The sequence below is a fragment of the Bison bison genome, unplaced genomic scaffold (genome assembly GCF_000754665.1).
Source record: "Bison bison bison isolate TAMUID 2011002044 unplaced genomic scaffold, Bison_UMD1.0 scf7180017864531, whole genome shotgun sequence".
Classification (NCBI taxonomy): domain Eukaryota; kingdom Metazoa; phylum Chordata; class Mammalia; order Artiodactyla; family Bovidae; genus Bison; species Bison bison.
Window position 1 is genome coordinate 1034169 of NW_011495081.1, and position 15750 is coordinate 1049918.

The 15750-nt window shown below is 38.9% G+C and overlaps 1 protein-coding gene across 1 annotated transcript in view; it reads right to left on the reverse strand.

The window, feature by feature from the left end:
- SLC5A12 (solute carrier family 5 (sodium/monocarboxylate cotransporter), member 12) overlaps positions 1 to 15750 on the reverse strand; it is a 51363-nt gene that overhangs the window by 26491 nt on the left and 9122 nt on the right. Inside the window, exons 2-6 of the mRNA XM_010831781.1 lie at positions 12431 to 12496; positions 10996 to 11047; positions 9320 to 9387; positions 4255 to 4409; positions 3994 to 4134 (exon numbers count right to left, since the gene is read on the reverse strand). Of these exons, the coding sequence (XP_010830083.1) occupies positions 3994 to 4134; positions 4255 to 4409; positions 9320 to 9387; positions 10996 to 11047; positions 12431 to 12496 (482 nt within the window). The remainder of the gene's footprint in view (positions 1 to 3993; positions 4135 to 4254; positions 4410 to 9319; positions 9388 to 10995; positions 11048 to 12430; positions 12497 to 15750) is intronic.

Sequence of the window (15750 nt, forward strand, 5' to 3'; positions counted from 1 at the left end):
AAAGGCAATATAAAGTATGACAAACCTAAAGTCATTTTCCCTATTTCTTTGAAGCAATTCTTTTTTATTCTTTTAAATTCTACAAAATTCTTCTTAACTTCAATTTGAGTGCATTGGTAGTATCTTATGGCTATTTTGTATTCATACTGTCCTTCGAAAGTCAAAATACCACACATTTTCTAAATCTCAGGTGTGGAGCCATATGCCCAGGACATAGGTGTAAGGCCTTGTACCAAGGCCACAGACGTGGGACCTGCGCTAAAGTCAACTCTGGAACTGACTAGGCGCCAGAGCAGCCATAGCCATGAGCAGTCCTAATCTAAATCTGCCAACTCCCTGATCCCATATTAGGTAAAAATACCCACTCTATAGCACCCTAATAATCTAATGCCACCCTTCCAGCAGGAGTTTTCTTTGTCTTGAAGCTCTAAAAATTGGCTACTAGCACAAAAGCCTCAACTCTCCCTTGAGCTGGCCCACTGTTCTAACAGTGTTTTCTGCTCTAATAAACTATGCTCCTCTCATTCTGCTTCATGTCTGGAAATTCTTTTCCAACTTGCACAAGACCATGACATCAGGGAAGATTTGAAATTTGGTTGGCCTCACACTGGATCTAGATGTGTGTGCGTGCTCAGCCATGTCCGACTCTTTGTGATCCCATGGACTGTAGCCAGGCTCTTCTGTCCATGGGATTCTCCAGGCAAGAATACTGGAGTGGATTGTCATGCCCTTCTCCAGGGGATCTTGCCTGATCCTGAACCCAGGCACTGAACCTGTGTCTCTTGCGTCTTCAGCAATGGGCAGGTGGATTCCTTACCTCTGCACCACCTGGGAAACCCATTTTTTCATTAGAGATATACTTTAACCCCCTGCAAGGCTGATTCTCCTATTTGAAACCTAAGCCATTTTGGTGATTCATTCAGAAAATACTTATTAGGCATCATTATGTACCAGGTTCTTTTAGGTACTGAGGACATAGCAGTGGGCAACCCCGAACCCACTGGAGGCAGGTAATAATCACCAAAGCAAAATAAACAAGGTGTTTTTATATATGATAAGAGATACAAAGAAAATAAACAAAGGCAATGAGAATGGAACAAAAGGGACTGCATGTGGATGTGCTCATCTTAGCTGGGAGATGAGTGGTGGTGGGAAGGGACCTGATAACCTGCACCAGCTTCTCCTGCCCTCACAGCACTATCTCCCACCAGCACTCCTGAAATGTAAATGGAATTCTAGAAACAAGAGTCCAAGGAAGTTTCCAGGGAGCACATCTAAGATGACGGTAAGTGGTACGATTCCTGGGTGTGAAGAAGATCTAGCTTAAGATGAAGGTGTCTTTTGTAAGTAATCAGAATTCTAACCATGCAATTCAATTCATTTATAATGCGTCACTTTTGGTTTTCACTTATGGCCACATTCAGTATGAACTTTCTGGATGTATTTTCGCCTACCAATGATTCATAGGTTTAGCCCTGATGGACTGTTTTAATCACATCAGATAATTGAACTGAAGTGGTACTTGTGATCAACATTCTATAGAGCCTTCTAGGTCAGAGTCTGCTGGCAGCTGGCTCTGAGTGGCATTCAGGTGCCCCAGTGCTGGCCTTGATGCTCAAGTTCTGTGACAAATGATGGTCCCAGTAGATCTCTACTCTAGCAATCTCCCCTCCAGCTATGGGCACTTTAACTGTACTGACCACTTGGGCTGATTTCTCACTCCTGGATGGTATCGATGAAATCAACTTAGATTCTTACAGGTAAATATTTTCTAAAGACAGTTTTTATTTTTTCATCTTTCCTTATTCTAACAAAATTCCTACCATAGTTCTGGTCTCTCCATGGGAGTGGGGATGGGTCAAATCAAGAATGGCGAGTGAAGTAAGCCAGAAGGAAAAACACCAATACAGTATACTAACGCATATATATGGAATTTAGAAAGATGGTAACAATAACCCTGTGTACGAGACAGCAAAAGAGACACTGATGTATAGAACAGTCTTATGGACTCTGTGGGAGAGGGATAGGGTGGGAAGATTTGGGAGAATGGCATTGAAACATGTAAAATATCATGTATGAAACGAGTTGCCAGTCCAGGTTCGATGCACGATACTGGTTGCTTGGGGCTGGTGCACTGGGACGACCCAGAGGGATGGTATGGGGAGGGAGGAGGGAGGAGGGTTCAGGATGGGGAACACATGTATACCTGTGGCGGATTCATTTTGATATTTGGCAAAACTAATACAATTATGTAAAGTTTAAAAATAAAATAAAAATTAAAAAAAAAGAATGGCGATCTTAAATGCTTAGGAAATTATACATATTTCTTCCTTAATGAGTATCTCTCCTTTTCTGACAGTTTTCATATGCATCAAATACTAATATAACAAATTCCAAGAAACTATTATGAATGGGTTGCTTAATTTAAACCAGTCCACTAAATGAGACTGAAAGATACACAAACACAAGTACACTTGCAGGAGTATACACAAACACTCCTACACACACACACTCCTACACACACACACACATACAAATTCCTATGTATATATGTATCAATTTATATGCTTATACACTCACATATATAAGCATCACCTTGAAGCATTGCTTTGTAAAATAAGTAATAAATATTTAATGAGCACAAAGTATCATTCTTGGACATGTAGGGAATATGATGAAAAAAGTACATTTCCTAACTTTTAGGTACTATTATAGTAATAGGAAGAAATTGGTCATGTTCACAAGAATAAATGGTATAACACAATCACATAAGACCAAAAAAACCCTTGCTCTAACAGAGAATTATTATTTATTTCACCTAAGGATTCTTCCCCTATCAGATATCCTCTAGTTTATTTTAATGCAGAACTTTAAATAAATTCTAATTTCATATTATTTTAAGATCAAAATTACATTTGATCTTGAACACATTTTAAGCAATTCAACTATTTGATAAAGTGATGATCACATGCGTAGAGAGTTTAATATTATTTATTGTAATAAGATATGAAATGATAGAATAGTAAACAACATATTCACTTCTTCCTTCTGAGGGTATGTGAACTATATAAGTAATATATTTCCTTTTGTAATTCAAGTCACAAAATGTTGAACTATGTCCATTTACTTGTATCTTTTATTCCATCTAAATAAGAAACTATGCAATTAAAGTCTTTATGATCAGCTGTGGAAATATTTATAGAGACTGTTTCTCATTCCAAAAGAAGTTAAGGGCATCCTGACAGGTCTGCAGAGGCTGGAACTTTGGATAGCAGCAATGAGGATGAAATGCCTATTTTCAATGCAATTCTAGCTTATTTATTCCAGCTTTGCAAAAAAAAAAAAAAAAACAACAGTGTATAACTTTATTTGGTCTCCACTCTCGAGAGTGGGATGACTTGCATGGTTTAAAAAAGGCTTAACAAGTTGTGACTCTGTGGTGTTCTTCAGAGTAAGCGGCCTGGTAAGACTGGTTACTGATTATCCTGGCAGGAGTTAGAGACACTAAAGTCCTGTTATGACTGACTCATTACCTGTGTTATAACTGCCTCATTACCTTGTGTTTTATTCTCTTAACCTCCTTGGAAACTTTTATGGTAAATCCATCAAAATAAAGATGCTAGTTGAAGAGACCACATGGTGAATGGAAATAGTGATGAGAACCAACTCGTCACCGAAACTGTAGGTAAGAGACAGGTGCTCCTTATCTTTGCATTGTCTCCCACAGCACCTAATTCAACCTAGTAATTTCTCAAAAAATGAAAGCAACAAGTGATAGTGAGAAAAGGCAAACAAAAACAAGTTCAAATCCCAGCCCTGCCACTTCCTCATGGAGAAGGGAGTAATAGCCATGCCTGCCTCAAAAAATTATTGAAAGGGTTAAAAGAATCTTCACTTCTTTCTCTCTTTTACACATACATATACACACTCAAAGCATATAAATACCCAAGAACGGCAGAGAAGAAAACATAAAAATGTTTATTAATAACTTACAGCTTCGCATGCTTTTCTGTTTTGCAAGAGATGCATCGCTGGATGGTCGACTGATTAACTCCATAGATCCCAAGCCATGTAAAGGTTCCTCCCACTGAGATTGTCCAAAAAGTGTGCCTCCTGAGAGGATCTACATCAAAGCTATGAAGCAGAGAGAAATGAGTGAGCAAACACATTCCTTTGATACCTAAATATTATTTTAGGTGATGAGGTCATACAGCTAAATGTTTATAAAACAAGAAAAAGTAGCGTTGGACATACTCAAATATATTTAATCGAGATCCATTTTCTGCTTGTTCTAATACATTGTGTAATCCACCAGCATAGGTTGATCCTTGAATGAGAACCGTTAAGAAGCCCACGATCATGACAACCATCTGAAATGCATCTGTCCACACTACTGCTTTTAATCCTCCCTGAAATGAAGAGAATGGATGTGAGTTCTTAAAGTGAAGACTCAAACCCTTCCACTTCAGCACAGCCTCTTTGCTATCTGCTAGATACCACCCTTTCTGTCTTTTTCTTCCCTTTCTCCCTTCCTTCCTTTCATTCTTTCCTTCTCCCTTCCTTTCACAGTCACTGAACACCTTTTATCTGCCAAGTTTATTGGGGATAATCACCTGGGTCTGGCTTGTACAACTTGAGATTTATTTTTGTAAATTTAGTGAATAAATGTGGGGAAACGGAGATGGTAGGCTACTGAAAAAAAAGAAAAGAACTAGGAAGGAATGATAGATTCCATACGTTCATGGAGAAAAGCGTTTTAAGAGCTGGAGGAAGATCGAATAGTGAGATGAGAAAACCAGAGTGTCAGGAGAGTGAATCTAACAGAAGATTTCAGGAGAGGGTGATTAAACAAGTGGTTAGAGAAGTTGTTATCAAATCTGGATCCTCTTTAGACTCACTTGGGGAATTTAAAAGCGCACAAACAAAAAACAATGTTTGAGCCCCATTCCCAAGAATTCAGAATAAACTGAGGTCTGGGTTGGGGCAGTTCTAAGTGTTTCTGAAAGCCCTCCAGGTGACTCCAATGTACAATTCTAGTTGGAACGATGTGGGCAAGAAGAAAGGAGGAAAGAAAGAGGCTGCTGGAGAATCTTAGGACCATGGCAAAGATGGAATGCGCAAACTAGGAAAGATTAAATGAAGTGATATGTTTTAAAAGTATTTTGAAAATGAATAAGCACTATGGGAATGAAAGGATGTGATATTTTTAACGCTGAAAAATAGAATTATTATCCTCAGTTACTCCTCCAGAGTGTCAAGAACTTCTATGAAAAGATGACAGGCTTCATCTTTATCTTGAGAAGAAAGAAGACATTGGATTTGTCTCATCATTTCTTGTGTAATTAAAATTAAAATGAGTTTAAAAAATAGACATAAAAGTCCCTTCCAGATGCATTGTATTTGCATATTCTGTTCAATTTCTGATTGGAAGGATATTCAATCTCTTACTTACCCCTCCTAAGTAGTGGTATTTTGATTTTCTTTAAAGGCGATAAAACCCTTCCAAATCCAAATCAAAATATCAGATTTTGGTAATACAAAGACCAATGCCAAAGACGTCCTTTCAGAGGCTATTTGGCATGGGTTATACAAAAGTATGTATAAACCTGAACTTAAGCTAGACCTGGGGCAAGAGAACAAACCACTTTATCAAACGTGCATCAAAAGGCATGAAAACTTCTCTGATTTTTATGACTCCTTCATATAGCAAGAACCACACCTACCCACACTCCACTCATATATAATCCTGATTGTATCTTGAGTGTCACTTAGGTATTTAATCAGTCTGTGTTGTTTTGTGTTGCTGTTTATCTCACTAGGTTGCAAACTCCTGCATGGCAGGAATTATTTCTTCTTATTTTTAAAATCTCTTCCACTGTCCACTGATTATCTTAGCTATGCTATACATCCATGGGATTATCAGAGTAAGAGACTGCAAGATGAGCAAGTGTTAGCTAGATGAGCCATTGTTTTGGTGAGACATTGAAGCCTGCAGCCTGGCCAGAGAGGATGGAATAGAGGTGTGGTGAGGAGAGATCAAATTGGGCGGACTGACTCACAGACAGAAAGATTTTCAACACTAGTCTAAGAAGCTTACAGTTTATCCTGTGAACAATGCAAGCAGAGAGAGAATTAGATCAGTCAAGTGCATGAAGAGATGCATGTTTGAAGAAGATTAGGCTGACAGAGGTATGCAGGCTGGAGGGAAGCACTGAAATCAATTAAGAGGTAGTACATTTAGCTCATTTTTGTTTATTGTGATTTTTAAAATATCCAGACTTGTTTCTGACATCTTTTTGCTATTTGTTCTACTTTTTCTATATATATATATATTTTTCCTTTTGCTTAAATAAGTTGAGGGTGATTTTTTTTTTCACTTTGTTTTAATTCCCTTTTTCTACTTTGACTGTTTTATTTAAATGGGTCCCCTTGAAATTGTGCCATGAATTTTTCATTTAAAGTCTAAATTTTTAAAATGTCTTAATCTCCAACAATTCAAGGATTAAAACATCTTTAAATCTAAGTACTCTCTCCTTGATTTACATGCTATTGAGGTCTAAATGAAATTATTCTTTTTAATCCCTAAATCACATATAATTATTGTTATTACATTTTAATATTATAAATTATATTATTTAATATTATATAAATTATACCACACTATAAAATTATTGTGATTAAGCACCAAAAATTGTTTGACTAGACCTACTGTTTATTATTATATTTTTGTCATTTTTTCCATCAAAATCTAGAGAATTTTATTTCTTCCCACAATATTTCCTTTAGGTTATTCTCTGGGGAAGATATGTTAATGGTAATTTCTCTTATTTCTTGACAGTTGATAGTTTTGCTGAAAGATAGTTTTGCTGAGTACACAATTATAATTGACAATTGTTTCTTTCAATGCTTTGAAGATATTGTTTCACTGCTCTGGCTTCCATTACTGTTGCTAAGAAGTCTGCCTTTCATGTCCCTGGCAATGCATCTAGTTATCTTCCTACAGGCAAATACTTTGAAGCCACTAATCTGTTACGTATGGCCAGACATGTATGAAGTAGAAGCCCATTTTTAATTTAGGTAGGAGATGTATGTATGCTCAGTCGTGTCTAACTTTTTGCAGCCTCATGGAGTGTAGCCCTCCAGGCTCCTCTGTCCTGGGATTTTCTGGGCAAGAAGATTGGAATGGGTTGCCATTTCCTTCTCCAGGGGATCTTCTCAACCCAGGGATGGAACCTGTCTCCTGCTTGGTAGGTGGACACTTCACCACTGTACCACCTGGGAAGTCCAGGCTGAGATAGTTAGATAGCATCACCGTCTCAATGGACATGAAAAGGGAGCCTGCTGTGCTGTACTCTACGGATTCACAGAGGTAGCCATGACTTAGGGACTGAACAACAACAAAAGGAGGTGTGTGTCTGGAACAGAAGCATGGTAGTGAGAATGGAATAGAAAAAAAATAAGATGAAGCTTTGCCGTGTAAAGAAAAGATGGGATTTATAAGTATGAAAAAAGAGATAAGAACATTTTAAAATTGTATATTATCATAACGTATGTTAAAAAAAGTAGGTGATATGCACACAAGGCCAAAATGCATGGACAGTATGCTATATCAAAATACTATGTGATAATTTAGCAATTACTTTATTTTTCTCTATAAAAGGGGAAAGACAATCTGACTATCTGGGAACCATTACCATATTCTTAACTAGTTACTTATAGGCTCCATATATAGGACCAATACAAGGAGATCCAACCAGTCCATATTTAGTATGATTTCCATACTAAAGGAAATCAGTCCTGAATATTCATTGGAAGGACTGATGTTGAAGCTGAAACTCCAATACTTTGGCCACCTGATGCGAAGAACAGACTCATCAGAAAAGACCCTGATGCTGGGAAAGATTGAGGGCAGGAGGAGAAGGGGACGACAGAGGATGAGATGGTTGGATGGCATCATTGACTCAATGGACATGAGTTTGAGTAAACTCCGGGAGTCGGTGATGGACAGGGAGGCCTGGTGTGCTGCAGTTGGGGTCGCCAAGAGTTGGTCACAACTGAGCAACTGAACTGAACTGAACTGATAGTACCAATAGGGCTTCCCTGGTGGCTCAGATGATAAAGAATCTGCCTGCAATGCAGACTCGGGTTCCATCCCTGGGTTGGGACGATCCCCTGGAGGAGGGTATGGCAACCCATTCTAGTATTCTTGCCTAGAGAATCCCATGGACAGTTGAGCCTGGCAGGCTACAGTTCATGGGGTCACAAAGAGTCGGACACAACTGTAGTGACTTAGCAAGCATGATATCAATGGCTCAGAAGAATAAAGACTCCTATTATAGGGCATGACGAATGATAGGTGCTCAATGAATATTTGTTGAACTAAACTAATTGTAATAATTTCATAAATATAATTTCCAATACCACCCAAGTTCCTTGGTTAAAACTAAGCATATGCAAAGCCAAATGTTAAATGTAATCCAAGCTTATCCATCAATAAGAGACAAAATCAAGGTGTGGAATCCTCAAGTTTCCAAAATATCAGCCATCACTGGTTGTTCATTGGTACATTTTGTATTCTTTAGCCAGTAGTCATGGAGAAGGCAATGGCACCCCACTCCAGTACTCTTGCCTGGAAAATCCCATGGATGGAGGAGCCTGGAAGTCTGCAGTCCATGGAGTCGCTTAGGGTCAGACACGACTGAGCGACTTCACTTTCACTTTTCACTTTCATGCATTTGAAAAGGAAATGGCAACCCACTCCAGTGTTCTTGTCTGGAGAATCCCAGGGACAGGGAGCCTGGTGGGCTACCGTCTATGGGGTCGCACAGAGTTGGACACGATTGAAGTGACTTAGCAGCAGCAACCAGTAGTCAATGAAGTACTGGTTGGTCAAAAAGTTTGTTTAGCTTTTCCATAAGATGTTACAGAAAAACCCAAATGACCTTTTTGGCCAACCCAATATAAATGTTACCTAAGGCTTATAATCACTGTTAATGAGCACATTTTTTTTTTTTCTCAGTAGTTGCATATGGCCACCTCACCTTCAAGCGGGGAGATATTTCTGTCATTAAATCTTCTTTTACTCATGGCTCTCTCAAATGAACCCAGAGCTCAACTTCTACTAATGGTTGATATGAAAAAGGATTTTAAATAAAACAACAGCACCTTCCTCAGAAAACTGTTACAGATAAGGCAGCATATTTTTATTTAATTGAGAAATAGCAATTTCTGCTATACTTAGATGCTTTGTTGTTGAAAATTTGCCCTTATCCCATATTAGGAGGTAGTGCTAAATACTTTTTCACAGCTAGATACATACCAGGGTACAGTAGAATGTGCAAACGATTCCCGTTGCAAACACAGAGCCCCAGAGATCAAACCCAGTCACTATGAAAGGAGACAAAAATATTGAAAGAAGTTCCTTTAAGAACAGTAAAAGAACAAACTTCATGAGGAAAAAGTCACAATATTCTTGTCTGTATTCTTTGTGGGCAAATGAAAATCAAATTAGAGGTCAAAATTAAATTAAATTAAATTTTATCACATCTGATAGAGATTATTTTATTATATTATTATAACTCAACCCAGTCCATGGGACTTCCCCAGCAGTAAAGAATCCACCTGCGGTGTAGGAGACACAGGAGACACGGGTTCCATTCCTGGGTTGGGGAGATCTCCCTGGAGGCGGGCATGGCAACCCACTCTAGTTTTCTTGCCTGGAGAATCCCAAGGACAGAGGAGCCTGGTGGGCTACAGTCCATAGGGTTGCCGAGTCAGACACAACTGAAATGACTGAGCAGCAGCAACCCAGTCCATAGTTTTCATGTAATGGTATAAGCCAAATATTTTCTTTTAAGATTCTGGAGTTCCCAATCTCTGTACCAATTGTTTGCTTATTTGTTTGTTTTCCTTAAAAAAGTCAATTAGTCCAATTTCAGCACCAAACATTTCATTATTTGTTTGCTTTTCTTAACAAAGTCTGCATACTTTGAAACCACCTCAACAATGACTGTGAATAAATATTTTTCAGTATAAGCACATAGCACAATTAAATTGAATATTGAGGGCTTCTAATATTATACATATCATTATGAAATTTCTTTTGCTTTTGGTTTTTCTTTCCTTTTTTCCCCCTGGGATTCTATTCTTTCAACAAGGTCAAGTGTAAATCTTAAAATAATTACTACAAACACCTTTTACTCATGTATTCAGAATATCCTCTTCATGAGATTACTCAGAAAGGACCATATGTTATGGATGACCTTATTTAGGTTGTGTGTATACAACACAAAACTATCAACTTATGGTTACCAAAGGAGAAAGAGAAGAAGTAGGGATAAATGGTAGCTCAGATGGGAAAGAATCTGCCTGCAATGCAGGAGACCCAGGTTTGATGCTTGGGTTGGGAAGATTCCCTGGAGAAGGGAATGGCAATCCATTCCAGTATTCTTGACTGGAGAATCCCATGGATAGAGGAGCATGGTGAGCTACAGTCCATGGGGTCACAAAGAGCGGGGCATGACTGAGCGAATAACACACACAGGATTTCTAATACTATTTCTGAACTGTTATACATGAAAAAGATAAACAACAAAGATTTAGCACAGGGAACCATATTCTATATCCTATAATAACCTATAATGGAAAATAACTTGAAAAATATACATAAAACTGAATCACTTTGATGTACACCTGAATCTAATACAATATTGTAAATCAACCAAACCTCAAAAAAATTTGTCATTACTTCAGTGATTAGAAAATGAATGACAATCAAATTGGATGTTTGAAACCACGTGGATACAGTCAAGTAACTAGTTATTTGCATTATTTTCAATGATCAATTTTTAGAGCTTTATGTTGTGACAACTACAGTAATTCATAGTATTCTAACCACAGGAATGTCTTCCCAACAAGATTTCGTGCATACATTTCTCAAGGTGACAACGCAGGTATAAAAATGGTGGAAAGCACAAGGGAATGTGGTTAACTCACCTTGATTGAGGGCCAGAGCAGGAGCGTACACCACCACTCCCGTGTAGAGAATCTGGGGGAGAGACAGGAATCAGGTGAACAGTGAGAAGAGCGACATGGAAAGGAAACCTTCCTAAAAATTTCCTTACAGCCTTAGCACTACATTTCCTTCAACTTGTTCCAAACATTTCATTCCTTCACACTCTCATTTTGAAGTCCTTGGCCACTGTAACTAATTCACAAAAAGGATAATAAGCATGAGATAGAGGAAGGCTGTTGGACTTTTAAAATGGCTATACATTTTGAGATTTTATGGCTACAGCTGGTGTATTTCTGAAGGATATGAAAATAGGGTTCAGTTTTTGACTCACCCTTCCACTACCCCGTCATACACATATCACCATGACACAAACATATTTTAGCAGTTTGCTGAAACATAGACTTTAAAGTGGAGATGGAATAATCTATGAAGAGAGCACCTTGCAGGGAAAACTAGCTACACAGGCGACCCCCTTTATGGGCATATCTTCAAACTCCCAGAACTGGAGGCCACTACACGGACAGAAGTGGGTCCGGTCCCATATAGTTTTAAACGAAATTTCACCATTTAGAGACCCATGTGAGAGTTTTAAAAGGCAAGTAACCATGGACAGGTTAAGGAACATTGTTTTCCCCATTTTCTTGCTCTTAAATCCTTCAGTCACTGATGAAGTTTTAATTTAGAAATGGAAGAAGGTTATCTTATAGTAGAAAGTTCTTGGTGAGTCATTGAAATGCATCGAAGCTATCCCACAGGCAGCTGTGGGCAGCAAGAGGATACCCTTGAACCAAGGAGGGAGCAGAAGAGTCCAAAAGGGGATGTGGGAGTATTGGTTTGAGACTATAATTTTAAACTATTTTTCAGAAACTAACTCATTTCTCTGTTGAATTGGAAATGAGCATTTCTGGTTCAACACAGCTAAACTAGCAAAAAACAAAAAAAACAAAAAAAACAGTTACCAGACCATTTCATATCAAAAGCAACTTGTACCAGTCAAATAAGAGTTCACAATAAATTTAAGAAAATGCTTTTTTGCCCCCTTGGTGGTTTATGATATGTATTTGGTATTATTTATACAGATATATGATTGGAGAAGGAAATGGCAACCCACTCCAGTGTTCTTGCCTGGAGAATCCAAGGGACAGGGGAGCCTGGTGGGCTGCCGTCTATGGGGTCACACAGAGTCGGATACGACTGAAGCGACTTAGCAGCAGCAGCAGCATACAGATATATGAAGTCTATGAAATGTGGAAATCCTTCTATAAAATCACATATTTGAAAGTGCTATCCTTGGAAGACAGTAGTTTCTTCTTAGTGTTGAATCTTTCCTTTAACTGTGTTAATTGCTTCTTGAAATAAACAAACTCGTTCCTTGCCACCCCACAACCCACCTCTGCAGCAGCCCTTTCTCCTTACCGTTTGCACGATGTAGATGACTGTGGCTGCATAGCGAACTGGTTTGTTGAATCGTAGTTGTAAGTACTAGAAAGAACAGAGAGAAGGACATGCAAAAAATAAGCAAGTTTTATTTAAAGGCTGCTAATAGCATATTGAAAAGTAGAGACATTACTTTGCCACAAAGGTCCGTCTAGTCAAGGTTATGGTTTTTCCAGTGGTCATGTATGGATGTGAGAGTTGGACTGTGAAGAAAGTTGAGTGCCGAAGAATTGATGCTTTTGAACTGTGAAGACTCTTGAGAGTCTCCGTGGACTGCAAGGAGATCCAACCAGTCCATTCTGAAGGAGATCAGCCCTGGGATTTGGGATTTCTTTGAAAGGAATGATGCTAAGGCTGAAACTCCAGTACTTTGGTCACCTCATGCGAACAGCTGACTCATTGGAAAAGACCCTGATGCTGGGAGGGATTGGGAGCAGGAGGAGAAGGGGACGGCAGAGGATGAGATGGCTGAATGGCATCACTGACTCGATGGACGTGAGTCTGAGTGAACTCCGGGAGTTGGTGATGGACAGGGAGGCCTGGCGTGCTGCGATTCATAGGGTCACAAAGAGTCGGACACGACTGAGCGACTGAACTGAACTGTACTGAAGAGGGTTTCCTTTTTCTTGGTATTTCTCTGAGTTTAATGCTTAGCTTTATAACATGATTTTACCCTATTTGATCTTGAAAGAAAGGGAAAGAAATTTGGATTGTTTAAAGTCAAAGATGTATTAAAGCTCAGTTTTTGCTCAAACTTCACATGATGGTCAGAGAAGATAAATACTTTTTAAAATTTTTAAATTATTATTGCTTCAATTAGAAGGTCTTCTGGCTCTCTCCCCAGCGCTCTTCCTACTAGATATACTAAAGCCATTATTTCCTTTTCTAGCCACACTACCCCCAGATTCAGCTCAGGCCTTCCTTACCTCTTGCCCAGATCAATGCAGTAACCCTCTATCTGAGCTCTCTAAACTCTCTCCAAACTGTGTCCACCCATTCCACCAACCACACACCTGCCACATTGATTCTCCTAAAGCAGAACACTGGTCACATCATACTTTTCCTCAAAGGTTTCAGTGATTCTCTATCACGGACAAAACAAAACGCACATCCAGGCTTTCCATTCTAAACCCTCTACTATCTGATCCACACCCTTCCCCTCTCAATATCACTAGCCCTCACCTGGTTTACTGTGTACGTAAAATCACTATGTATTGTTCAGCCAGAATGTTTGTACTCTGTAGATTTCTCTTCTGTGTAGCAAGATTTTTCAGGGCAAGAGAGCATCCCCTCACCCCCAGCCCTCAAAATTCACCAATTATTAGTCATCTTTCAAAAATGAGAGCCTGATTGCCATTCCTGTTCCTACTCATACTTTCCCCTCCGAACTCTTAAGGCAAGTATACTAAACTTCTTTAGCACGTGATAACCAGCTACCTTATATTTTAGTGTTGGATTCACATATTTTATAGGCTTCCCAGGTGGCACAGTGGGAAAGAATCCACCTGCCAATACAGGAGATGCAAGAGATGTGGGTTCGATCCCTGGGTTGGGAAGACCTCTAGAATAGGAAATGGCAACCCACTTCAGTATCCTTGCCTGGAAAATCCCATGGATGGAGGAGCCTGAGTGACTACAGTTCATGGGTTGCAAAGAGTTGGACTTGACTGAGCACACATGTATGCACACATCACATATTTTACAGTATTCATTTCCTATAGCCACTGTAACAAACTATCACAAATTTGGTGACTTTAAACAACATAAATGTGTTTTCTTACAGTTCTGGAAGTCAGAAATTCAAAATCAATTTCACTGGACCAAAATCAAGGTGTTGGCTGGGCTCTGCTCCCTCTGGACGTCTTAGGGAAGAATCTACTTGCATCTTAGGAGTTTTTGGTGGCTGCAGGCATTCCTTAACTTCTAACGTCATCACTCCAGTTTCTGTCTCTGTGGTCACATTGCTTTCTCTTTGTCTGACAAGTGTTCCTCTGCCTCCCTCTTATAAATATGATTGTACTTAAGGCCTGCCTGGTTAAATCAGGATAATCCCTCTATCTCAAGATTCTTAATCAATTTTGCAAGGATCTCTTTTTTAAAACCATATAAGTTAATAGTTTCAGATTCCTGGCATTAGGACATTTATTATCCCTTTTGAAGAGTGGTAGTGGTAGTTTAGTCACTAAATTGTGTCTGATTCTTTGTGACAGCATAGACTGTAGCCTGCCAGGTTCCTTGGTTCATGGGATTTCCCAGGCAAGAATACTGGAGTGGGTTGCTATTTGCTCCTCCCGGGAATATTCCAGACCCAACGATAGAATTGGTACCTTCTGCTTGGCAGGTGGCTTCTTTACCACTGAGCACTGGGAAGACCATTTTTGGAGGGAGGTGTATGCATCTTCCAGTCTACCACTTATTTTCCCTGGGGCATGTAAACAGTGTCCAATTTTATCATTTTATCTTCATCTTTCATTTATTCATTTAACAAATATTTATCCTTTGTCTTCCATATTGCGTTCTGACCTACAATGATAGCAAATATTATATAGTTCATGACCCAAAGGACTTTACCGATGAGAGGAGGAGACTACTAAATTTATAACAGTAAGGTTACAGTGATGGTGTGTACTAGAAGAAAAGCTACAGGGAGCTGTGAACATACTAAATAGATGTATCTGATTTACTGTTGGGGGTCAACAAAAGTACCCCTGAATCCCTAGAATTCCTACTCTAGAAGGCACTAGTATTTGAATTCCAGTGCATAATAAACATGCATTGAATGAACAAAATAAATGTTAAAAGTAGCAAATACTTAAGGATTTAATATCTTAGTAGTAATTCTTGGTAGTAATTTTTAATTGGTAATAGTTGTTATCTAATTTAAGAAAAATAATTTTGATTAAGCCAGGAATTAACCACTCCTTTTTCCTAGAAATAATACATAAGTAAGAGTTGTTTAAAGCTCAACATTCAGAAAATGAAGATCATGGCATCCGGTCCCATCACTTCATGGGAAATAGATGGGGAAACAGTGGAAACACTGTCAGACTTTATTTTGGGGGGGCTCAAAAATCACTGCAGATTGTGACTGCAGCCATGAAATTAAAAGACACTTACTCCTTGGAAGAAAAGTTATGTCCAACCTAGATAGCATATTAAAGCAGAGACATTACTTTGCCAACAAAGGTCCATCTAGTCAAGGCTATGGTTTTTCCTGTGGTCACGTATGGATGTGAGAGTTGGACTGTGAAGAAGGCTAAGCGCCAAAGAATTGATGCTTTTGAACTGCGGTGTTGAAG